This window comes from Diabrotica virgifera, chromosome 7 (genome assembly GCF_917563875.1).
Source record: "Diabrotica virgifera virgifera chromosome 7, PGI_DIABVI_V3a".
Classification (NCBI taxonomy): domain Eukaryota; kingdom Metazoa; phylum Arthropoda; class Insecta; order Coleoptera; family Chrysomelidae; genus Diabrotica; species Diabrotica virgifera.
Genome location: NC_065449.1, coordinates 248,550,771 through 248,570,572, shown reverse-complemented (window position 1 = coordinate 248,570,572; position 19,802 = coordinate 248,550,771). Strand labels below are relative to the sequence as shown.

At 34.4% G+C, this 19,802-nt stretch overlaps 1 protein-coding gene across 1 annotated transcript in view; it reads left to right on the top strand.

The window, feature by feature from the left end:
* Positions 1 to 17,641, top strand: part of LOC126888726 (uncharacterized) — a 45,076-nt gene extending 27,435 nt beyond the window's left edge. The window contains exon 3 of the mRNA XM_050657121.1: positions 17,408 to 17,641. Coding sequence (XP_050513078.1) covers positions 17,408 to 17,641 — 234 coding nt within the window. The remainder of the gene's footprint in view (positions 1 to 17,407) is intronic.
* The last annotated feature ends 2,161 nt before the right edge of the window (positions 17,642 to 19,802 follow it).

The window sequence follows — 19,802 nt, the reverse complement described above, 5'->3', positions numbered from 1 at the left end:
TTTTAAGACTCGAGCTATTCCCCTGTTTTGTCTCTTTCTTCACCTCAAATTTCTCTTGATCCCTTTCCTGACATCTGTAAGTAAGTCCTTATTTCCTCCCTATTTACCGTGTCAAAAGCTGCTCGTAGATCTATAAAACCTAGGAAGAGTTCTTCACCCTCCTCCTAAATGATATGTTGTCCCGAATGACATGTTGTTATTTATTTGTCTTCGTGGTCTAAATGCTGCTTGTGGATCTTCTAGAAGGTATCTCCTCAACGTAATTTCTCAATATTTTCTTTAAACTTTTTTTACATAACTTGAAGCAGATTCGTGTGAGACATATTGCTCTATAATTTTCACATAGTGTTTGATCTTCTTTTTTATGAATCGGTATTATTAAATTATTTTCCCAACTTTTGGGCATCTTCTTTATTCACCACACTTTTTTTACTATAGTCCTTAACCATTTTATGCCTTTCTAGCCTAGCCACTTTACAATTTCTGGTGCTAATCCATCTTCTCCGCAAGCTTTTGCTACGTTAATAGTTTATAATGCTTCTTCCAATTAATCTTGTCCTATTTCAAATTGTCATCTGAATATTCCCTTTGACTCTTCCAAAGAAAATAAAAAAATATAGATCTCCAGGTTAAGATTAAATAGTGATAAAACAGTTAGTAATGGAAGTGCAAAACTCATTGAAGAAATTAAACTACTTTTTAACTTCACTTCTTTCTTCCCAATGTCTTTCTTACACCTATATCTTTCTTTGTAATTTCAGTGGTTCCCATATAATTTTGCTCATTATTTACCACGTCACCATAAACTATTTTTGCAGACCAATTTTTTATTTAGCAGATCTGACAGAAAAATTGTCGTTGAAAAATATCAAAGACTACTTGAAGACATCTATTACTTCACACTCACACCTATAAATACGAATGCTAGATATGAAATACGAACCAATTAGCAAGTGAATAAATATATGTATTTATAACCGACAAATATTTTATAACAACTATAAATAATATGACCATGTTCATATATCTTCAACAATGAGAATAGCGTCCACACCTTTTTAATAACAAATGAACAAGTTTATTGTCCAAAATTGTTTTATTATTTAAATTAGAATATCTCAACAAACAATGTCTGTAGTTACCTATAACCTTTCTCCCCGGAATAAGTGGGTCAAAAAGCGACTTTCTTATAGCGTGATCCTATCAGATGACAATGTTTTGGTTGTTTTCTGCTTTCGATGCAGTTCATAACGGGTTTTTGGTGGTGAAACTGGTCCAGCAGGTTGATTCTTCTTTTGTGACACATCTCTTGAGAGGTTGCTATTTAATAAAGCTACAATATTAATATTGATGTACCAAACTAAATGGGAATTAATTTGATATATATTATTTTTTATTTTTTAGCGAATAAATCGTTTTACAAAATACAAAAGTTCAAAATGAAAGAGTTAAACATAATTTTTTTTAGATTTCAAATAATAGATATACACAATAAGAAAAAAATAATATCTTTCCTTTTTAGTTCCATTACCATTATCTGTCGTTGATATCGTATTGGCTACCATATTCACAATTGTGACTTTATTTACAGCAGTTCTAAATAGTGATGTAGTTGATTTTCCGTAACACTGTCTTAGATTTTTCAGCCATTATGTTCTTTTTCTACCAGGATCACTTTTACCTTGGATCTTTCCCTGAAGGATCAGATGCAAATTTCATATTTCTCAAGGGGTATTTTTGAAAAGGTAGTTGAACGACCTTTAAAATAAGGTATCATCCACCCCTCTTTTCCATTAAAGATTTTGGGGGTTGATGTAATTTAGTTGAAAACTGGTCTACAAAATGTCCCCCTCACAAATAAATTTGACGTGCTTCTGCATATTTTTAGATTTTCTATAGGGACCAAATTACTATAGAGAGTGATACCTTTTCACATTGACACACTGTATATTATGTAGTTTCGTTAGCTAACTATCATATAAAGAAATGCAGGAAACCATTGAGTTGCTAGAAAAATGTGGGAATGAAAAAAAATTAACATATGAGGATAGGATCAAGAGAAATGCAGGAAACCATTGTGTTGCTAGGAAAAGGAAAACCAGAGAAAACATTGTAGTTAATGGCCTAAAAATAGACTTAGATATCCGAAAGAAATAAAGAAGGAATTAACAGAATTCATAGACTGGCACCTGAGCTTTGAAACAAGTTAAAACAGTACGGAGATTGACAGAATATACATGTCTGAATTAGAAGATGTTTCTGAGAAAGAAAACATAATGCATAAAAAAATAATGTGTGTGTACTTTGTACGCACGTAAGAAGTTATACTCCTATTATATAATTTTAACGAAATTAATACCTATACTTTAAACAATTTATTTATATTTTATTTAAATTTTAAACTAATTTTAATACTTACTATTTTCCAAAAATTTTTATTAAAACAATACCAAAAATTAAAAAAAAAAAGAATATGAATCGTCCGGATTCGAACCCGGGACCTCTTGATCTGTGGTCGAATACTCTACCAACGAAGCCATCATCGCTCTACTGACATCTCGGACATAATTACAAATCACGGTGACAAATAGATCAAGTGAAGTATAAAGATGTTACCTATAATAGATACTTATTATCTTACTCCCGGGGAAGACAAATCCAAAGGCACAAAAATTGTAATAAATAATATATTTACTAAAAACACTAATATATTCTTTTCATACCTTATTAGCGCTGATACATACATAACTTGAAAGATTAGCAACGAACTCCATACTGTCTGTGTGCGCATGCGCCCAGAATAATAAAAATTCACTCTTAATCGCGCCTAAAGAAGTATAACTTCAATAAATACAAAGTAAAAAGCTTGAAAGACTTACGGGTTTATATAAACCACGATTTGAGTAAAAAAGAAAAAAACATAAGACAAAGAACAATCGAAGAAAGAGAAACTGGAAAACAAGTATAAATGGGCTTTAATAAGATAACAAACAAACTGATAAGGGCCGATAGGATTGATATTAAGGAAACGTTTCAGTTAACTGACGTTGAAGGAAAATGATTACCGTTTATAAAGAAATGGAAAGTAAAAATATGACAAATAATAGAAAGTTACAGGTTATAGGTTCTGGGAATATTAAAAATCTTACAGATGAGTATAAAGTTAAAAAATGCGCTTAAGAGAAGGAGAGTACACAAAGTATAAGAGACGAGGTGGAGCGAACAAGAGACGAAAGAACTTGGTGATAGATACAAATAGGCCAGGGTAATAAGACAAAAATGTACCCTGTTCCACTTCAACAGCCAGGATAATGAAGCGTTTTTTCGACAGGTAATACCTATAAGAACAAATTGTAACTATTTCCTGCGTGGGATCTGGCGGCCATTTTTATTTATAAACAATTTAGTGTCAAAAACGGCCTTTTTTCCTTTTTTTTTCAAATCAATGGAAATCATGTTCTTTATGGTTTTCTTAGTACAAACATCTTCGAGAGAATGGAAAAAGCTTTAAAGTGGCGTATTAGAAAGTTTGATATACTAATTTATTGTTAATTGCGAAAAATTGCGATATAATTGTGATATAAACTATTATAAAAATAAGTGTTCAGCTTTGAAATGTTTGTCAAATGAGGGCTGTTTGGTTGTGCATACGTGATAGCGTATTCAAAGCTGTGAATTTCAAAGCTGTGAATTTCAAAGCAATCCATTCAATTGTTTAAATTTTATTCAATTTGTTTATCCCAGAGAGCTCTTTTGCAATATCATAAGTCAGAAGAAAATGATTTTAGAACCATTCTACAGGTGTCAAATGAAAGAGCATGAGTTAAACTTTCAAATTGGTTTAAAAAGGTAAATAAAAATTGCATTTATTAGTAATAAATAATCATGCAAAAGTATCATCAATTATTCCTTTAAACTTTTTGAATAACTTTTTTCAAAAAAATCTATTTTTTACCGTGTTTTAGGTGCACAACTACCAAGTAATGTTATGTAGGTATATATGATAATTGATGAATGATTGTAATAAATATATATAATTTGTGATATAAAAAAATAAAAAGTTTATAAGGAAAAATTGACCATACTTTTGCATAATTATTTATTATAAAAATGTGTACCATTCTTATTCGGTTGCAATGCGAAGGCAAACCAATCTTACTTTTTAATTAGAATACGGAGTGCAGTCCAGTTCCTTTAACCGCGATTTTCTGCTCTTATTGGAGCTTCATCAGAAGAAACGTAGGCACTGTTCTCCATACTCCAACTAAATTGCATCGAGAGGTTTTCCCACACATCGCAACCAAAGTGATGATAATAGGTGGCAAGCGCCATCTGACAATTGAAAGACGAAGCAAGTTTTCAATCCTAATAGTAAATTAATAATATTGAAAAATATTAAAAATCACTAAAAGATTTTTAAATTGAAAACTTATTGGTACATTTTCATGGTAACACCTCCAATACTTCTATAATTTGCAAGTCATATGGATGCTGCAGTGAAGACGAAAGGGAAGGAATTCTATACCTTGCAATTCACATCCCCCGTCTGCAGCCGGCAAAGTTCCAACTGAAAATGCACCTGGTTACTCTACGGAGTAATACGAAAATAAAATAAAAATGTGTACCATTTTTATTCGGTTGCAATGCGAAGGCAAACCAATCTTACTTTTTAATTAGAATACGGAGTGCAGTCCAGTTCCTTTAACCGCGATTTTCTGCTCTTATTGGAGCTTCATCAGAAGAAATTATTTATTACTAATAAATGCATTTTTTAATCACTTTTTTAAACCAATTTGAAAATTTGGCTCATGAGCTTTCATTAAATGAATTGATAGCTGTAGAATGGTTCTAACATTATTTTTTTCTGACTTATGTTATTGCAAAAAAAGCTCTCTGAGATAAACAATTTGAATACAATTTAAACAATTTAATGAATCGCTTTGAAATTTTTGTCACATATTAAGCACCAAAGAACCCTTATTTGACAAAAATTTCAAAGCTGTACACTTATTTTTAAAACAGTTATTGAGAAATTATTTTTTTTTTAAATTTCGACCTTATTTCGCAATTCTATTAACAATAAATGAGTATTTTAAACTTTGTGATACGCCATTTTAAAGCTTTTTCCATTCCCTCGAAAATGTTTGTACAAAGAAAAAACAAGTCTTACCGTTTTCAATTAATTTGAAAAAAAAAAGAAAAAAGGCCGTTTTTTGACACTAAATTGTTTATAAATTAAAATGGCCACCAGATCCTACGCAGGAAATAGTTACAATTTGTTCTTATAGGTATTACCTGTCGAAAAAACTTTTCAGTACCCTGGCTGTTAAAGTGTCATGGAAAAAACCTTTTTACTCTGGACTAAAATCATCAGCTCTTGGTGCTACAGCCCTTAGAGGGCCTCGAGCTTCTCAAACTTTCTACGCCATTCTGTTCTGTCCCTTGCTTGCATTTTCCAGTTGCCGATTCCGATCTTCTCGGCATCTTGTGTTACTAAACTAAAATTGTAGGTAGGGAAAATATATTAGGAAGAGTACAGTTGGTATAATTGCTAACAGAGAAATTAAAGATAACGTAGCGTACAGTGTATTTAATAAAAAGTCTTGAATGTTGTGTTTGCATGAGCATGGTCCTCAAATAATGAGAATCTATGTGAGAATGAAAGAAAATAATTGTTTTTTTTCTCTGATTCTGGCCTTGGTTTAGAACTAGAACCTTTAGCCACGTAATTGTATAACTTATCACTAACTCAGTTGTAATGTGCAGTGTGTGTGTTGAGTAAGTGTCTTGTTACTTTGCAAAGTCGACGTCATTGTCTTTGCAAAGAGACGCTAATTGTATCCGAACGTCTGCGGTCCCTCCGGTGAGTACCATTTAGATTAAAAATTTAAAAACATCTTATGTTTCAATTCGGTTCAGACGTGATTCCCCATCCCCATACGCACGTTTCTGTCTCTCCAGACGTCTTCAGTGGGGCCACATAAACACCTCTGAATCGAAATGAAACCAAGCTGCCTATTTAAGCAGAATTATAAAAAATTGCAAAAAATATTCTCTGCAATTGTATTTAGAATTAAGACACTAAGTGATTTTCCATCAGAGGGGGCAGTTAGGTATAATAGGAGGTGACATTAATACACATGTGAGCCAGCTTAACCACCACTAGCAATCTTTTATGCTTAATAAATAAATTAATGTCTTTCTTGGACCGTCCTAATACAAGATATTATTTAAGCCTTCTATTATAAGTAATAAGTAGGCTATGGGCCGTTTAGTTTAGTGCACAGCAACTAATAGAAACGATAAATAGAAATAGAAAATCACCTGCAATATCTATATACTTGCTCACTGCGTTATATCATCCCATTTAAAGTATTTAATAGATATAATCTGCAGATAGGTAATTACACTGATTCAAGACGAGGCTTTATATAAAAACCGTAATAATTTATCGTCAGTTTAGGTCTGTCGGCATTACTGTGATTAATAGCTGTTTTTTTACTTCGTAATGAGAACATTACTTCTTAAAAAATTATAACAGATTGATATAATAGATATAGGCTTGCGAAATTAAGAAAAATAGATTACTAGGTGCAATATATTTGAACAGAAATGTTTTATTATATTTCTTAGAGTGTTCTTCGTGCAATAAGTCATATGGATAATAATGTATCTAGTTCTTATACTTTCTCTAACAATTCTTTTTCAGTAGATGTTGCTGAAATCGTTCAAGAAACTTCATTTTTAGATCCTTTGAGAAATTCTACATTATTAATAATTTTCGCACCTTAGGTTACGTTTTATTTAGAAATAAATACCCGTATTAAAATGCAAGACCAATTTTTTGATGTTTTTTTAGAACGATTTCCAGAGTGGAAATCGAAACGCCAATCTATTTATCTATCTAAGTAGGTAGCCCATGTTATCCATTTTAGGACGTAAGCCTCCTCTTCTTGTGTCCATTTGTGTCTGTCCCGAGCAGTGGCGGCTCGTGGTAATTTAAGGAGGGTGTTCAATTAAAGAATGTAATTATACGAACGGTGAATAAGCGCTGCAGGCGAAAAATTTTTGGGGCCTCGCCAAAAGATGTTCTGTAAAATGAAACCTATCTTTGACCCGATTAGTCAGGATGTCACACACTTTTTTTTTTGTTTTGTGCAGAATATGATACCTAATGAATGATGGCGCTTCTTCGGTGGTGAAGGTGGAGGCAGAAGTTACGAATATTGAAATGGCTTTGTCAAAACTGTTTAAAAATCCGTTTATTTTAACGGCATCCAAAGACCGAGATTGAAATTATAGTTTTATTCTTTGAAAATACTAAACATGGAAAACAAAATAAAGAACGTAGTTTATCACACCCACATAATCACGAAGTTTTTCTATATTGTTCAACTTTAAAACGATGTTTAAACTTTTTGTTTCTTATTGCACATTCTTGTACCAAGTTTATCTCCGGCCAAGTTAGTCCATTCTTTTTATAAGAAGTCGATTTTTAAAAACTATTTGCATTTTCTTTTATAAACTTCACTGAATAAGGCTCCATCCTAAAAAAACTACCTACCAATATTGTATTTAATAAAATCCCACAACAGAAAATGCCAAACTGTGAATCGAAACGCTCCGCCGCTCCACCCCTGCTCCGTGCTGTGTGCAGTGCACAAATCGTCAATGTTTTAAGATAGGAGAATCACTGGTTCACGGATTTAAGAGCTCTCGTTCTTCTATCGGGTTACTGTATAGTGGCTGGGTTCAATTTGAATTCTGCACTTACCACGTTCTAGCGTAGCGATGTTGTGCAAACAAATTATGTGATTAATAAATACAGTTATATTTTAATGATACTATGATATTTATGAGATTTAAGAAAAAATATTTTAATGATATTTATGAGATTTTTAAAAATATGTGTTTTAATGAAATTTAATTGGGTGTTCACTGCACAAGTGAACCAATGGAGAAACCGCCCCTGGTCCTGAGCTAAGTTCATCCATCTGCGACCGGCTAACCTCTTCAAGTCATCAACCCATCTCATAATCTCATCTGTGGTCTTCCTCTACTTCTTTTGTATTCGTATGGTCTCCAGTGTAGCATTTCCTTGTTCCTCCTATCGTCTCTGTGTCTGATGTTGTGCCCCGCAAATTTCCATTTAGATTCGGCTACTTTTTCTCTTACATCCTTCAACTTTGTAATCTTTCGGATCCTCTCGTTACGTTTTTTGTCCTTCAAGTGTATTTGCAACATCTGTCTTTCCATTGCTTTCTCTGTTTTTATAAGTTTATCCATATTATTCTTGGTTAGTGTCCAAGTTTGCGCTCCATACGTGATTACTGGTAACACACACTGGTTGAAGACTTTAGACTTAACATGTTGCGCATATTTCTTATTCTTCAGGATGCAGCTAAATTTACCAAATGCTACCCTTGCCAATCTCGACCAATGCAATTAAACAAATTCTTCTTCTTCTTCTTGTAGTGCCTATCCATTTCGGATGTTTGCCGACCATAATGGCAATCTGTACTTTGTACACTGCTGCTTTGAAAAGATTTGCGGTTGTTGTGTTTAACCACGTACGTAGATTTTTCAGCCAGGAAATCCTTCGCCTTCCTGGTTCTCGTTTTTCTTCTACTTTTCCATGTAAGATTAGTTGCAGCAGTCCATATCTTTCGCTGTTCCTCATGATGTGACCGAAGTATTCGAATTTGGCTGTTTTTATTGTAGTTAACAGCTCTCCTTTTCTTTTTGCATTCTCAACAAAACACCCTAATTAGTAACGTTATCGGTATGTATAAGCTATCTTCAGGATTCGAAAAACAAATTAACACTCAAAAATATTTAGAATTTGATATCACAAGGGTAATAAAACCACCCCCAAATTTTTTTTAACCACACACATGATGTGTCCTACAAGGGGCTGCCCATTGAACATCAGATCAAAAAACGGCAAAATACACGTATTCCATATTTTTGAAAAATCTATCGAATGACACCAAACACGACATCCCACGCAGGTGGGGTGGGGGGTTACTTTTAAATCTTTAATAGGAGTCCCCCTTTTTTATTGCAGATTTGGATTCCTTACGTAAAAATAAGTAACTTTTATTCGAGACATTTTTTCGAATTATGGATAGATGGCGCTACAGTCGCAAAAAACGATTGTTGGAAATGGAAAATTAAATTTAAAAAAAAATTATAAGTCCCCACTTAAATGGAAAACTTTACTTAACTTTTTTTGGTTTTAGGATCTACTCTTCACAACCCAATAGGTCGCCATAGCGCTCGAGTAACTGCAAATTTAACATACTTTCCTCCCCTACTATAATTTAGTTCAAAAAGTTTTTCGCATTTCTTTCATTATTTTATGTCAGTCAAAAACAACCTCAACCTTTCTGTCTACCTCTAAATGTTATTATTATACTTAGTCTTTAATTTTTTTTAATAAGATTAGATGATGAATTTTATAATTATTTCAAAAAATAGATTTTTGTAGATATTAAAAAGTACACGTGATATAGGGGTTAGGGGGGTTAGTTTTAAACCTCACCATGTATCACCAAGGGGGAGGAGGGTTAAAAAATGCCAAAAAACATCACGTGATTAATGGACGGCCCCCAAGATTTATGCCAAGTATGTCAATTTTTGAAAAGACATACATAGCCCAATAAAACTAGGTTAGAGGTAAATCTTCCCAGAATTAACATAATCTTTTTTGAGAACGATTTCCGAAGTGGAAATCGAAACATCAAACATTAGTTAATTGAAAATGTAATTTTCATTACACCAATAATTGTGGCTTAATCCAATATAAACATAATACTTATATATAGTTTAGTTCTTCATTAGAAAACAGTTGCTGCTTCTACAGAAAAAAAAACATTGGAATGCTTTTAGTTTCTTGAGTTAGTGTTGCTTCTTCCGTATTAATCAATATTGACGGTGTGAGTTTATATAGAAAAAGGCAGTTAAATACATTGCTCAATAAACAATTACCATCGTGGACGTAGATATGTATGTATGTATATATAAATAATTATGTATTTGAAAGGGAAAGCGACCAGGTTTTGCTTTCCCAATCGAGTACCCTGCAACACCAAATACAATTAAACAACGTATCTATTGTGCTATTATAAAGAAAGTATTAATAAAATTATTATACGAATTAACATACCTTGCATATATAAAAGGTTGTGGTTGTAGTTATACAACTTTACAACTATGACAGATATAGCAAGTAATTGACGCGGCGTTTATGATCTATCATTCGAAATCAAATTCGAACTGGTTTTATGAATTTCAATGACAACACTAGTACCTAATATTGGATGGAAGGTTCTTCTTCTTTAGGTGCAGTGTCCATATTCAGACGTTGGTCGTCATTATGTTTACGAGTTTCTATAACCTTGGCTATCTATCGGCTGCTGCGCGAAATAATTCTTCTACTGTGGAAACAGACCATTGTCTAATATTACGCAGTCAATAGTTTCTTTCAACCAATACATCCCTTTCCCTCCACTTTTGCAGTGTGCGAAACACACGATATTTTTAGGATCCTTCGATAGCACCACAATTCGAATACTTCTGATTTGTTAAGCATTGTGGTTTTTGGTTTTTAATGTCAACAGCTAAGAAATACAATATGATAATGTCAGCAGAAAGAACCAAATGTATGACATCTAAATACCCACTACGATGTAAAATCGAAATTGATGAGAAAATAATAAAGCAGGAAGCAAGGTTTAGATATCTGGGAATAGATATAACCAGTTACGGAGATGTTGAAGAGGAAGTCCGACAACAAAGCTTAAAAGCAAGTAAAGCAGCGGGATCTCTTAATGACACAATCTGGAAGAGCAAACACCTAAGACAAGACACAAAAGCAAGAATATATTATAAAGCAGCAATTAGACCTATATTGACATACACGGCGGAGACAAGACCTGACACATCTAAAACGAGACGACTACTAGACACAAAAGAGATGAAAATACTTCGACGAATATCAAGGAAAAGTTTGTTGGATAGGGAGAGAAGCGAAAACATAAGAAGATCATGCAATGTAGAAGACATAAATGGATGGGTGACAAAACGGAAACAGGAGTGGAACGAACACATTAGTAGAATGGCAGAGGATAGGATAGTACGAATAGCACGAGATAAGTCACTACGTGGACGAAGAAGTATTGGCAGACCAAGAAAAAGATGGTGCGATAATTTAAACAATTTAAGAGGCTAATATTGAAGAAGAAACAGGCTTTAAAGCCTACATACAAGAAGGAAGAAGAAAAAGAAGTTTTTGATGTCCATGTTTCACAACCTTATAAAAGGATAGATCACACATAACATTTCAGAGCTTTCTTGCGAATATGCATCGACAAGTAAATTTTACATAACACTGGTTTCTAGGTCATAAAAGCCTTAAGTGATATTTCGATGCTAGTCACTATCTCTTCATCAAATTTTCAATTTACATTTAACCAGCTGTCAAGCTTTTAAAATGGTTTAAAGGCTCTATCTTCTCTACATTAAGAGAAAACAGAGCTTGATCTATATTAATCTTTCCGACTAGCATCCACTTCGTCTTTTCACTGACTAAATTTTATAATGTCTGGAGATTTTTTAAATTTATTGCAAGAATGGTTGTATTGTGAGAGTATCTGATATTGTTAATTACTTCTTCGACTGGTCTTACTCCCTCTTGTCTGTCATCCAAAGCCTCCCCAGAGGTTTCTTCAGAGTATAGAGTAAAAAGAATGGGTGACAAAACACAACCCTGCCGTACTACACGTTTGATGGAGGTTATCTTCAATTTGGATAGAGGCTACTTGATTGTAATATAACTATTTTAGCAGTCCGATATCATAGTGAATGCCTAGTCGATGTCGATGAAACAAACATCGCGCATCGGAAAAAATAGATCCACTTTCAAACGGATGGGGGCCTTCTTCAAGAGCCACAACCTCTCTCTTGGCATAAAAGTAAGAATTTACTACGTCTGTCCTTTTTTATGATGTTGAATCGTGGACCTTGAACGAAGATATGATGAGGTCCTCAGAAGAATGAAGAAGAACCGAGAGGTACTGACCACTATCAAATCTCGAAAGTTACAATACTTCGGACATATTATGCGAAATAAATCCAGATATACTCCAAGGAAAAATATTTGGAAACCGAGGTCCAGGAAGAAGATCCTGGTTAGAAACCATAGAACCTGGTTCAACACAATAACTTCCGCGCTGCTGTAGATAAGATAGAGATTGCCATGATGATCGCCAACATTCGTCACGGATAGGCACGTCAAGAATAAGAAGTGTTACATATGTATTGTGTATGATATTTTAGATAACTTATTCTTCGACTTCCTTTACTCCCAGGCATGTTTGCACATCTGGGATTTCTCGAAGTCTCTCTTCTTGATGTATGTTTCATGCTCGTTGAAACTGTTTCATGAGAAACTGCTCTTGCAGTTTCTCCCAAGTATAAATTGTTGCAAAAGACTAAGTTTTCACTCTAATGGCATATAACATATCCCACCAGAATGAAAACAATGGGAACCTTCTCTGGTTACACCTCCGAGGCTTCTACAATTTGCAAGCCATACGGATGCTGAGACTATGGAAGATGAGGGAATTCCACAATTTACAATTCACGTCACATCTGCTCAGCGCGGTAAAGTTCCAACGAGACTGGTTCCCTTCATACTCCACACAGAGTAAATGTAAATCAAAAATGAATTAATAATAAAATTGAAAGTGGTTATTCATTTTTGATAAATTGTTGCATTCAAAACACTGATTCTTCCTCGGTTGAACAATTGATCAACCAAGAAATTTAAGAGGCCGAGTAAATAGCCCAGAACAGAGAACGATGGACAGAAATTATAAAAATTTGATGGTATCCAGTGGCGCACCTAGAAATTTCCTCTGGGAGGGGTTGGCTTGGGCACCGAATTATTTTTTGTATTGTTTGTGAAAGACTTCATTTTCCTATAGGCGAGGAAATAAAGCATTACGTTATGAAACCTTTTGCATTCGAATCGGGAGAGCTTTAGAAATATTCTTGAACATTCGGCACGAGGGAGAAATGAAAATTGCATTATTGTAAGAGAAAAATGCATTTCCCAAAGTGCTTCTTAAAGTGTTCCAAAAATAAAAATTCAAAACTCAGAAAATAATCATGGAAATTGTGATGGTACACGACAACCCTCACGGAATTTTCCTAATTTATTTGTTATAAGAATAAGGTCAATATTATAGTTGCAATTTGTATAATTTATTACGACAGTAGCAAAGTTCAAAGTATTCAACTCATTCGCAAGACTGCAAACAAAGCACACGTCATTATTGAAATACGTATAGCATAACCATATATGGTAATACATATGGGCATTGTTTTTAATATAATAGATATAAGTGGGAAGGTCGAGTACCTGAGACATCGTTGTTGGATCAGTGTGTTCGCTGAACTCTGCTGGCGCGTAGTCAGGGGATATAGTTACCGAGATATGGGTCACCTTGACCTATCCTAACGATAATGTCGGTCGACGTAGTTGTAATTGTACCTTTAACCTTGTAAGAATAAAGTTATGTAAAAAGTTTAAGTTTGTTTGTTCGGGATAGTGTCTTCGTCCAGCAACCCCCAACATCACAAAATGAGTTCAATTTTCATACTCGGGGGTTTTGAGGTCGCTGAACAGGAATATGGGGTCGGCAAAGCTGTAAGAGGTACCTGGTGCCCAGTATCCCGCTAAGCATATCGTCTCCTGGAGTTTTATGGAAATTCATTATGAAAATCGTTGAAACTTGTTATTCCGAGGTTTTTGCGGTCGCTGAACACGAATATTGCTACTGCGATGCTGTACGAGGTACCTGGTGTCAGTTCTTTACATCGTCTCCTGGAGTTTTATGGATATTCGTTATAAAATTCAACAGTGAGTAACAATTTTGAAATTCTGCCACCTCAACAAAAACATATCCAGGCGCCGATGGCTTCTCAGATCATAGTCTATCAGTTGCAAATATCAACATACGACTCAAAATAATTTATAATAAAATGAGACCTAAGATAGATATAAAACTACTGAAAGAAAATAACATCCAGGAAAAAGTAAAAACAGAGATTAATAAGAATTTTGCGAAAATAGTTGAAGACGCTTCTAGTGGCATAGAAGAACAATGGAACGAAATGAAGACATCTATTAACACATTTTCGTATGAATATCTTAAATCAAAAACAGAAAAGAAGCAAGAATGGATGACAGATAAAATATTGCAGATGATGGAAGAGCGAAGGAAATTAAAAGGTAGAAATGACAATGAATACAAAAAGTTGAATCACTTCCCAAAAAAGATAAGTCTAGAAAATGTGAAGAACATAGATTAATTAGTTTGATGAGCCATGTACTTAAAGTACTCCTTACTATCATTCACTCGCGCATATACACCAAATTAGAAGAACAGCTGAGTGAAGTTCAATTTGGATTCAGAGAAGGACTCGAAACAAGGGAAGCACTTTTCAGCTTGCAAGTTCTAATACAGAGAGCCAGGGATGTCAACTGCGATGTGTATGCATGTTTCACAGATTTCGAGAAGGCATTTGATAAAGTCCCACATGGAAAACTAATCGATATCCTAAAAATATCACGACTCGATGGTAAGGATATAAGACTCGTCTCAAACTTATATCTCCAACAAAAAGCAACAGTTCGATTCGAAAATGAACTGTCCGAAATCTTCATAGTCGAAAAAGGAGTTAGACAGGGTTGCATACTGTCATCAGCATTATTTAACATATACTCTGAAAACATCTTTAGAGAGGCCTTGGACGAATCAGAAGATGGTATTTCAGTAAATGAACAACTTATAAATAATATTAGATATGCAGACGATACAGTATTGCTGGCAGATAGTGCGCAAGGGTCCAAAGGATTATGGATAATGTTGTAGAAGCATGTAACAAATACGGCCTAAAACTAAATTGTAAGAAGACAAAAATAATGATCATTAGTAAAAACACCAACATAAACGCCCAAATTACCGTAAACAATACACCCCTAGCGAGAGTACAGAAAATATGCTATCTGGGCTGCAATATTAAGGATACTTGGGATCATAGCTACGAAATAAAAACTCGTATTGAAAAAGCCAGAAGCTCTTTTAACAGTGAAAAATAGCTTTTAAGACGTACTTACGCAAGACCCGCTTTTCGTAGAACTACAACCGGGTCTTGGCTGACTGCACAATGCACAACTCGCTTCCATTTCGAACGGCCGTCCATGATAGTTGGATCAGTGGGTATCCCCATTGTTCTTAAATTTGATCGTATGATATCTCTCCATGACATTATTGGGTACGTCCTAAGGGGACAAACATAGTGAAAGCGGTTTCCGCTTACGGGCAAACCGCGGGAATCTGAGCTGTTGTCGCGCGCAGAAATGGTAACACAGTGAAGACGGGTAAAAGCGAGAGAAATCGTTCAAATTTGTCAGTTGCGTCTATAGTAACTTATAGCAAAATTTCGTCTTCTGATGACGATATGATTGCATTTGATTCTGTTTTGACTGAACTGAAAAGAAAAAAGTTGGTATACATTTTCTTAATCGCGAAAAAATATTTTATGGAGAATATCATCATCTATTTCAAAACTTAAAATAAGATAATGAAAGAAAGTGAAATATCGTTCTCCCTCGTGTCCCAGATAGGGGATCTTTCAAAAACGGCAGCAATTAATGTCTCCTTATTCATTGTACAAATATTAAAACATTAAAACCGCGCGGAAAAAACTTAAAAGCGGTCAGGCGGGTTAAAGCGGTTGGCCCGCGCGAACCTGCTTTGACTATGTTCATGTACATTTAAAGACGTGCATTCATTTTGAAAACGTTTAAAAGCGAGTCCGCGCGGTTTGACCGTAAGCGGAAACCGCTTCCACTATGTTCGCCGACTAAGGGTCTTCTTCCTGTCAGGGCTTCCTCCCAGATTAACTTCGTAAGGCGGTTATTAGGGAGTCAATGGATATGACCTGTCCATCTTAGAGGATAGGATTTAATGTCTTGGACTACGTCGCTAGGCTTATACATCTGTTTGATCTCAGCGTTTGTTCTCATTCGGTATTGGTTATCAGGTCGTGAAAGTCCAAATATTCTTCTGGGGATTTTTCTCGCCTTGTGAACAGCTTTTCTTTATTATATTATCTATTTTATTATATTCCGGTAAATTGTTCTGGGTTTTAATTGCTTATGTAATGGTTGAATTGAAAACGCCGGCAGTAACGACGATAGACCATAAAAAATAAAAGAAAGGCTTGTTTTGTAAAAGAAGCTTGTCATTGTTAAATTACTGTAAAGACGTAAATTATGTGTTTTGCATATTGTGCATATTCAATACAAATATTAGCATAAGGTTAAGAACATAAATAAATCTTAAAATTATGATTTTAATAATGATAATTATTGTGACATGCTGTTGAAAACTCATATAAAAATATAAGTTAGTGATGCATAAATTGGAACATAAACGTTTTTGTTTGACCTAACTGTTATTTACCTTCTCATTTTCATGGTAACATCATCAACGTCAAGTTAGTTTTAATGAACTATCAAAAAATATGTAATTAAAGGAGGCCTTGGAAACAAGCATTCCTCTTTCGGATAGTTCACTCTCACGCAAGAAATTCAAATTAAATATAAACATACTCGAACTTGCACTGCAGGTGGTCGTCCCTTTTGGGGAGGGGGCGCCAAAATGAGCTTTTTTTTTCTGCTGGTGTTATACAAAATACTAATTAAAAAAATCGAAGGGCACCTATGCTAGTTTTACAGGTGAGCACCCTATACCCTAGCGCCGGGACAGATAATTGCCCTTTCTTCTTTTCATATAATAAAAAAGAGACCTCTTTGACGAAATTATAGCATATACCACTGCCAGGAAAACAACTGGGTTTGATCTTAAAACAACTCCCCATAGTTAGGCTGATATATCTTATAACTTCTTCGCTCAGATTAAGATATATTCCCAAAATATGGAAAGTGGCAGAGGTCATAATGATCCTTAAACCTGAAAAACAACCAAATACAGCATCATCATCATACAGGCCGATTTTCTTACTACCTGTAATTTCGAAGATAAGCGAAAAGCTATGGCTGAAAACGCTGAAATCTCTCATAGACGCTAAGGCTCTAATTACATCACTCCAGTTTGGATTTCGAGAAAGTTATTCAATTATTGATTAAGTCCATAGAATAACGGATATAATAGAGAGGTCGTCAGAAGAAAAGAAAGTGTGCACCGCTGACTTCCTCGATTTGTAGCCAGCTTTTATAAAGTATTTCACAAAGGACTTCATTTCAAATTAAACAGGATTTTGCCAAGGAAATACACAGTATTACAGTATTTAGACATATTATGGCATTTAGCTGTGGGGTTCTGCTGGTAAGAGTAATTTAGACCTTGGTTCCTTAGATCATTGGTACTATAAGAACAGTAGGGATCTAGAGATGAATATTGTTAACAATACCACTGCAAAATTTGCCAAGAGTCATGAACAACGACTTTCTCAACACTTCAATGTTGAGGCCATCCAGCTCCTCGGCAACACGGACCTGGCTAGAAGACTCAAGAGGAAGAAACCCATCGAGTTAGTTAAGTGAAAAGCAGAGTATAGTGCATGTGATGGTCAGGGCCGCCGAGAGGGCGGTACAGCCGGTACATTTTACCGGGGCCCAACGATGTAAGGGGCCCGGCGTCGACCAGACCAAAGATGTAATTTTTCCCATTTTTTTGCTTTTCACTTTATGTCCATAATGCGTTTAAGTAATACTCAGCTATATTTAATATTATGACCTTCAATCGATTTGGTTTAAAATTTTAACAGCAATAAATCACAGGAGTCAAGTACTAAGTACTACAGTGCAGTTAGATAAAACTATGATATGATGGATATGGAGATTAAAAATATATCAGGGTTTCTAGAAGATTTACAAAAAATCAGAAGAATCTATGTTGAAGAATCTAAAGTAGTTACCAGCAATTATGAAATAAATGCAGTATTTACATCAAATAAAGAAAAACGGCGCAAAAAGCCTGTGAGATTTTTGATGATTTGCCTGGGCCTAGTAGTGATGCGACTGATAATTTTGAGCCCGACGCAGTATTTCGCTGGAAAATATAATAAGCAATTTATTATTTGTGTTTTCAGAGTTGTGACTGCATAGCTTCACTGAGGATGCATGAGGATGCTGAAATAGCTATATGGAGATGGTGGTCCGACTCTGAATCAAATATAAACAAAACCTGCCTTTATCTTTTCCATTTTTACTCAGTTTTGAGTATTTAGAAACTGTCTTTCGGTCTTTTTCCTAGACGAAGAGAAGGTAAATGCGTGGCCTAAGTGTCCTCTATTTGCTTTCTCCTATTTTCGTCGTCTCTGTGATTATATATTGTAAAATCCGGAGATACGGGATGCAGCCAGAAAGCAGTTTATTAAAGAAAAGTCTTAGATTTAAAATATTGATTATTATATTTTTATTTCAATTATTCTAATTGTTTGAAAAGTAGTAAACTTTGTATCTAGGGCTTTTCGTTGTTTTCCTAGTAATACGAGAGATGTCGCTAGATTGCGCCTCAAAAGGTGGAATCATTGTATCGCGATGGTTTTCCTTAAATAGGCAGATTGTTTATATTTCTTTTCAGAGTTGTGACTGCATAGCTTCACTGAGGATGCATGAGGATGCTGAAATAGCTATATGGAGATGGTGGTCCGACTCTGAATCAAATATAAACAAAACCTGCCTTTATCTTTTTTAATATTTGCTATTTAAAATTTTATAGATATTCCGAGGTGAAGATGAAGACAATATTAAAAAAAATTGATATTATGTATTGCGCGAGTTTTATAAAGAAGACATCAGTGAAGAATTGATAGATGAATTTTTTTATTTGAGAGCGATATACACGGATAATATTGGTGAATCTCAACTTTTTCCAATAGGTTTGCTTAATAAAATTAAACATCTTAAATTTGAATCGTTATTGCGTTAAGAATTTTACACATTACCGGTGACAGTCGCAGAAGCAGAAAGATCCTTTAGTTTTCTTTTTCGCATAAAAAAATGCTATGAGATAATGATAGCTACAATGAAACAGGATTGGTTAGCTGCCTATCAACTTTGTGAATTGAGAATGATTTGGCAAATTCATGCGATTTTTCGAAAATTAGAGACATTTTTGCCGATCAGAAAAGTCGGAAAACACCTGTATTATAATATAATATTTTCACTATTATAAATATAATCAAAAATTAATAAAATCTATATTTGAAATATTTCTTATTATTTATTATTAATACAGTGGACTCTCTCTATAACGAACACGGATATTACGAGGTTTCGCTTATAACGAGGTACACTAGATGTCCCATGAAATTCCTGTTGAACTATAACACCCCTATAACGAGGCATATTTGGTTATAACGAGGAAAAATTAAATCAAAGAATATGTTTCTTTACCTGTTTTTTAGCGCAGTAATGGCTATAAATAACTACCCCAACTGCTTGTATAAAGAAATGCCCAACATCTGTGTTATTATCGAGACCAGTGCTATAATAAACTTCACCGCCTGTAATAAACTTCTTCCTTTATATCGACCGATATTGAATATTGTAGGGAATTTACGATTTACTTCTCATTGTTCAGGTCGACCATGGACACCGAATAAACTACGTAAGAGGCATCAAAACATTTCAATATTATTGTTGTCTGATATAATGAAATCCGCTTATAACGAGGTAATTAGTCCGCCATTTCAGCTCT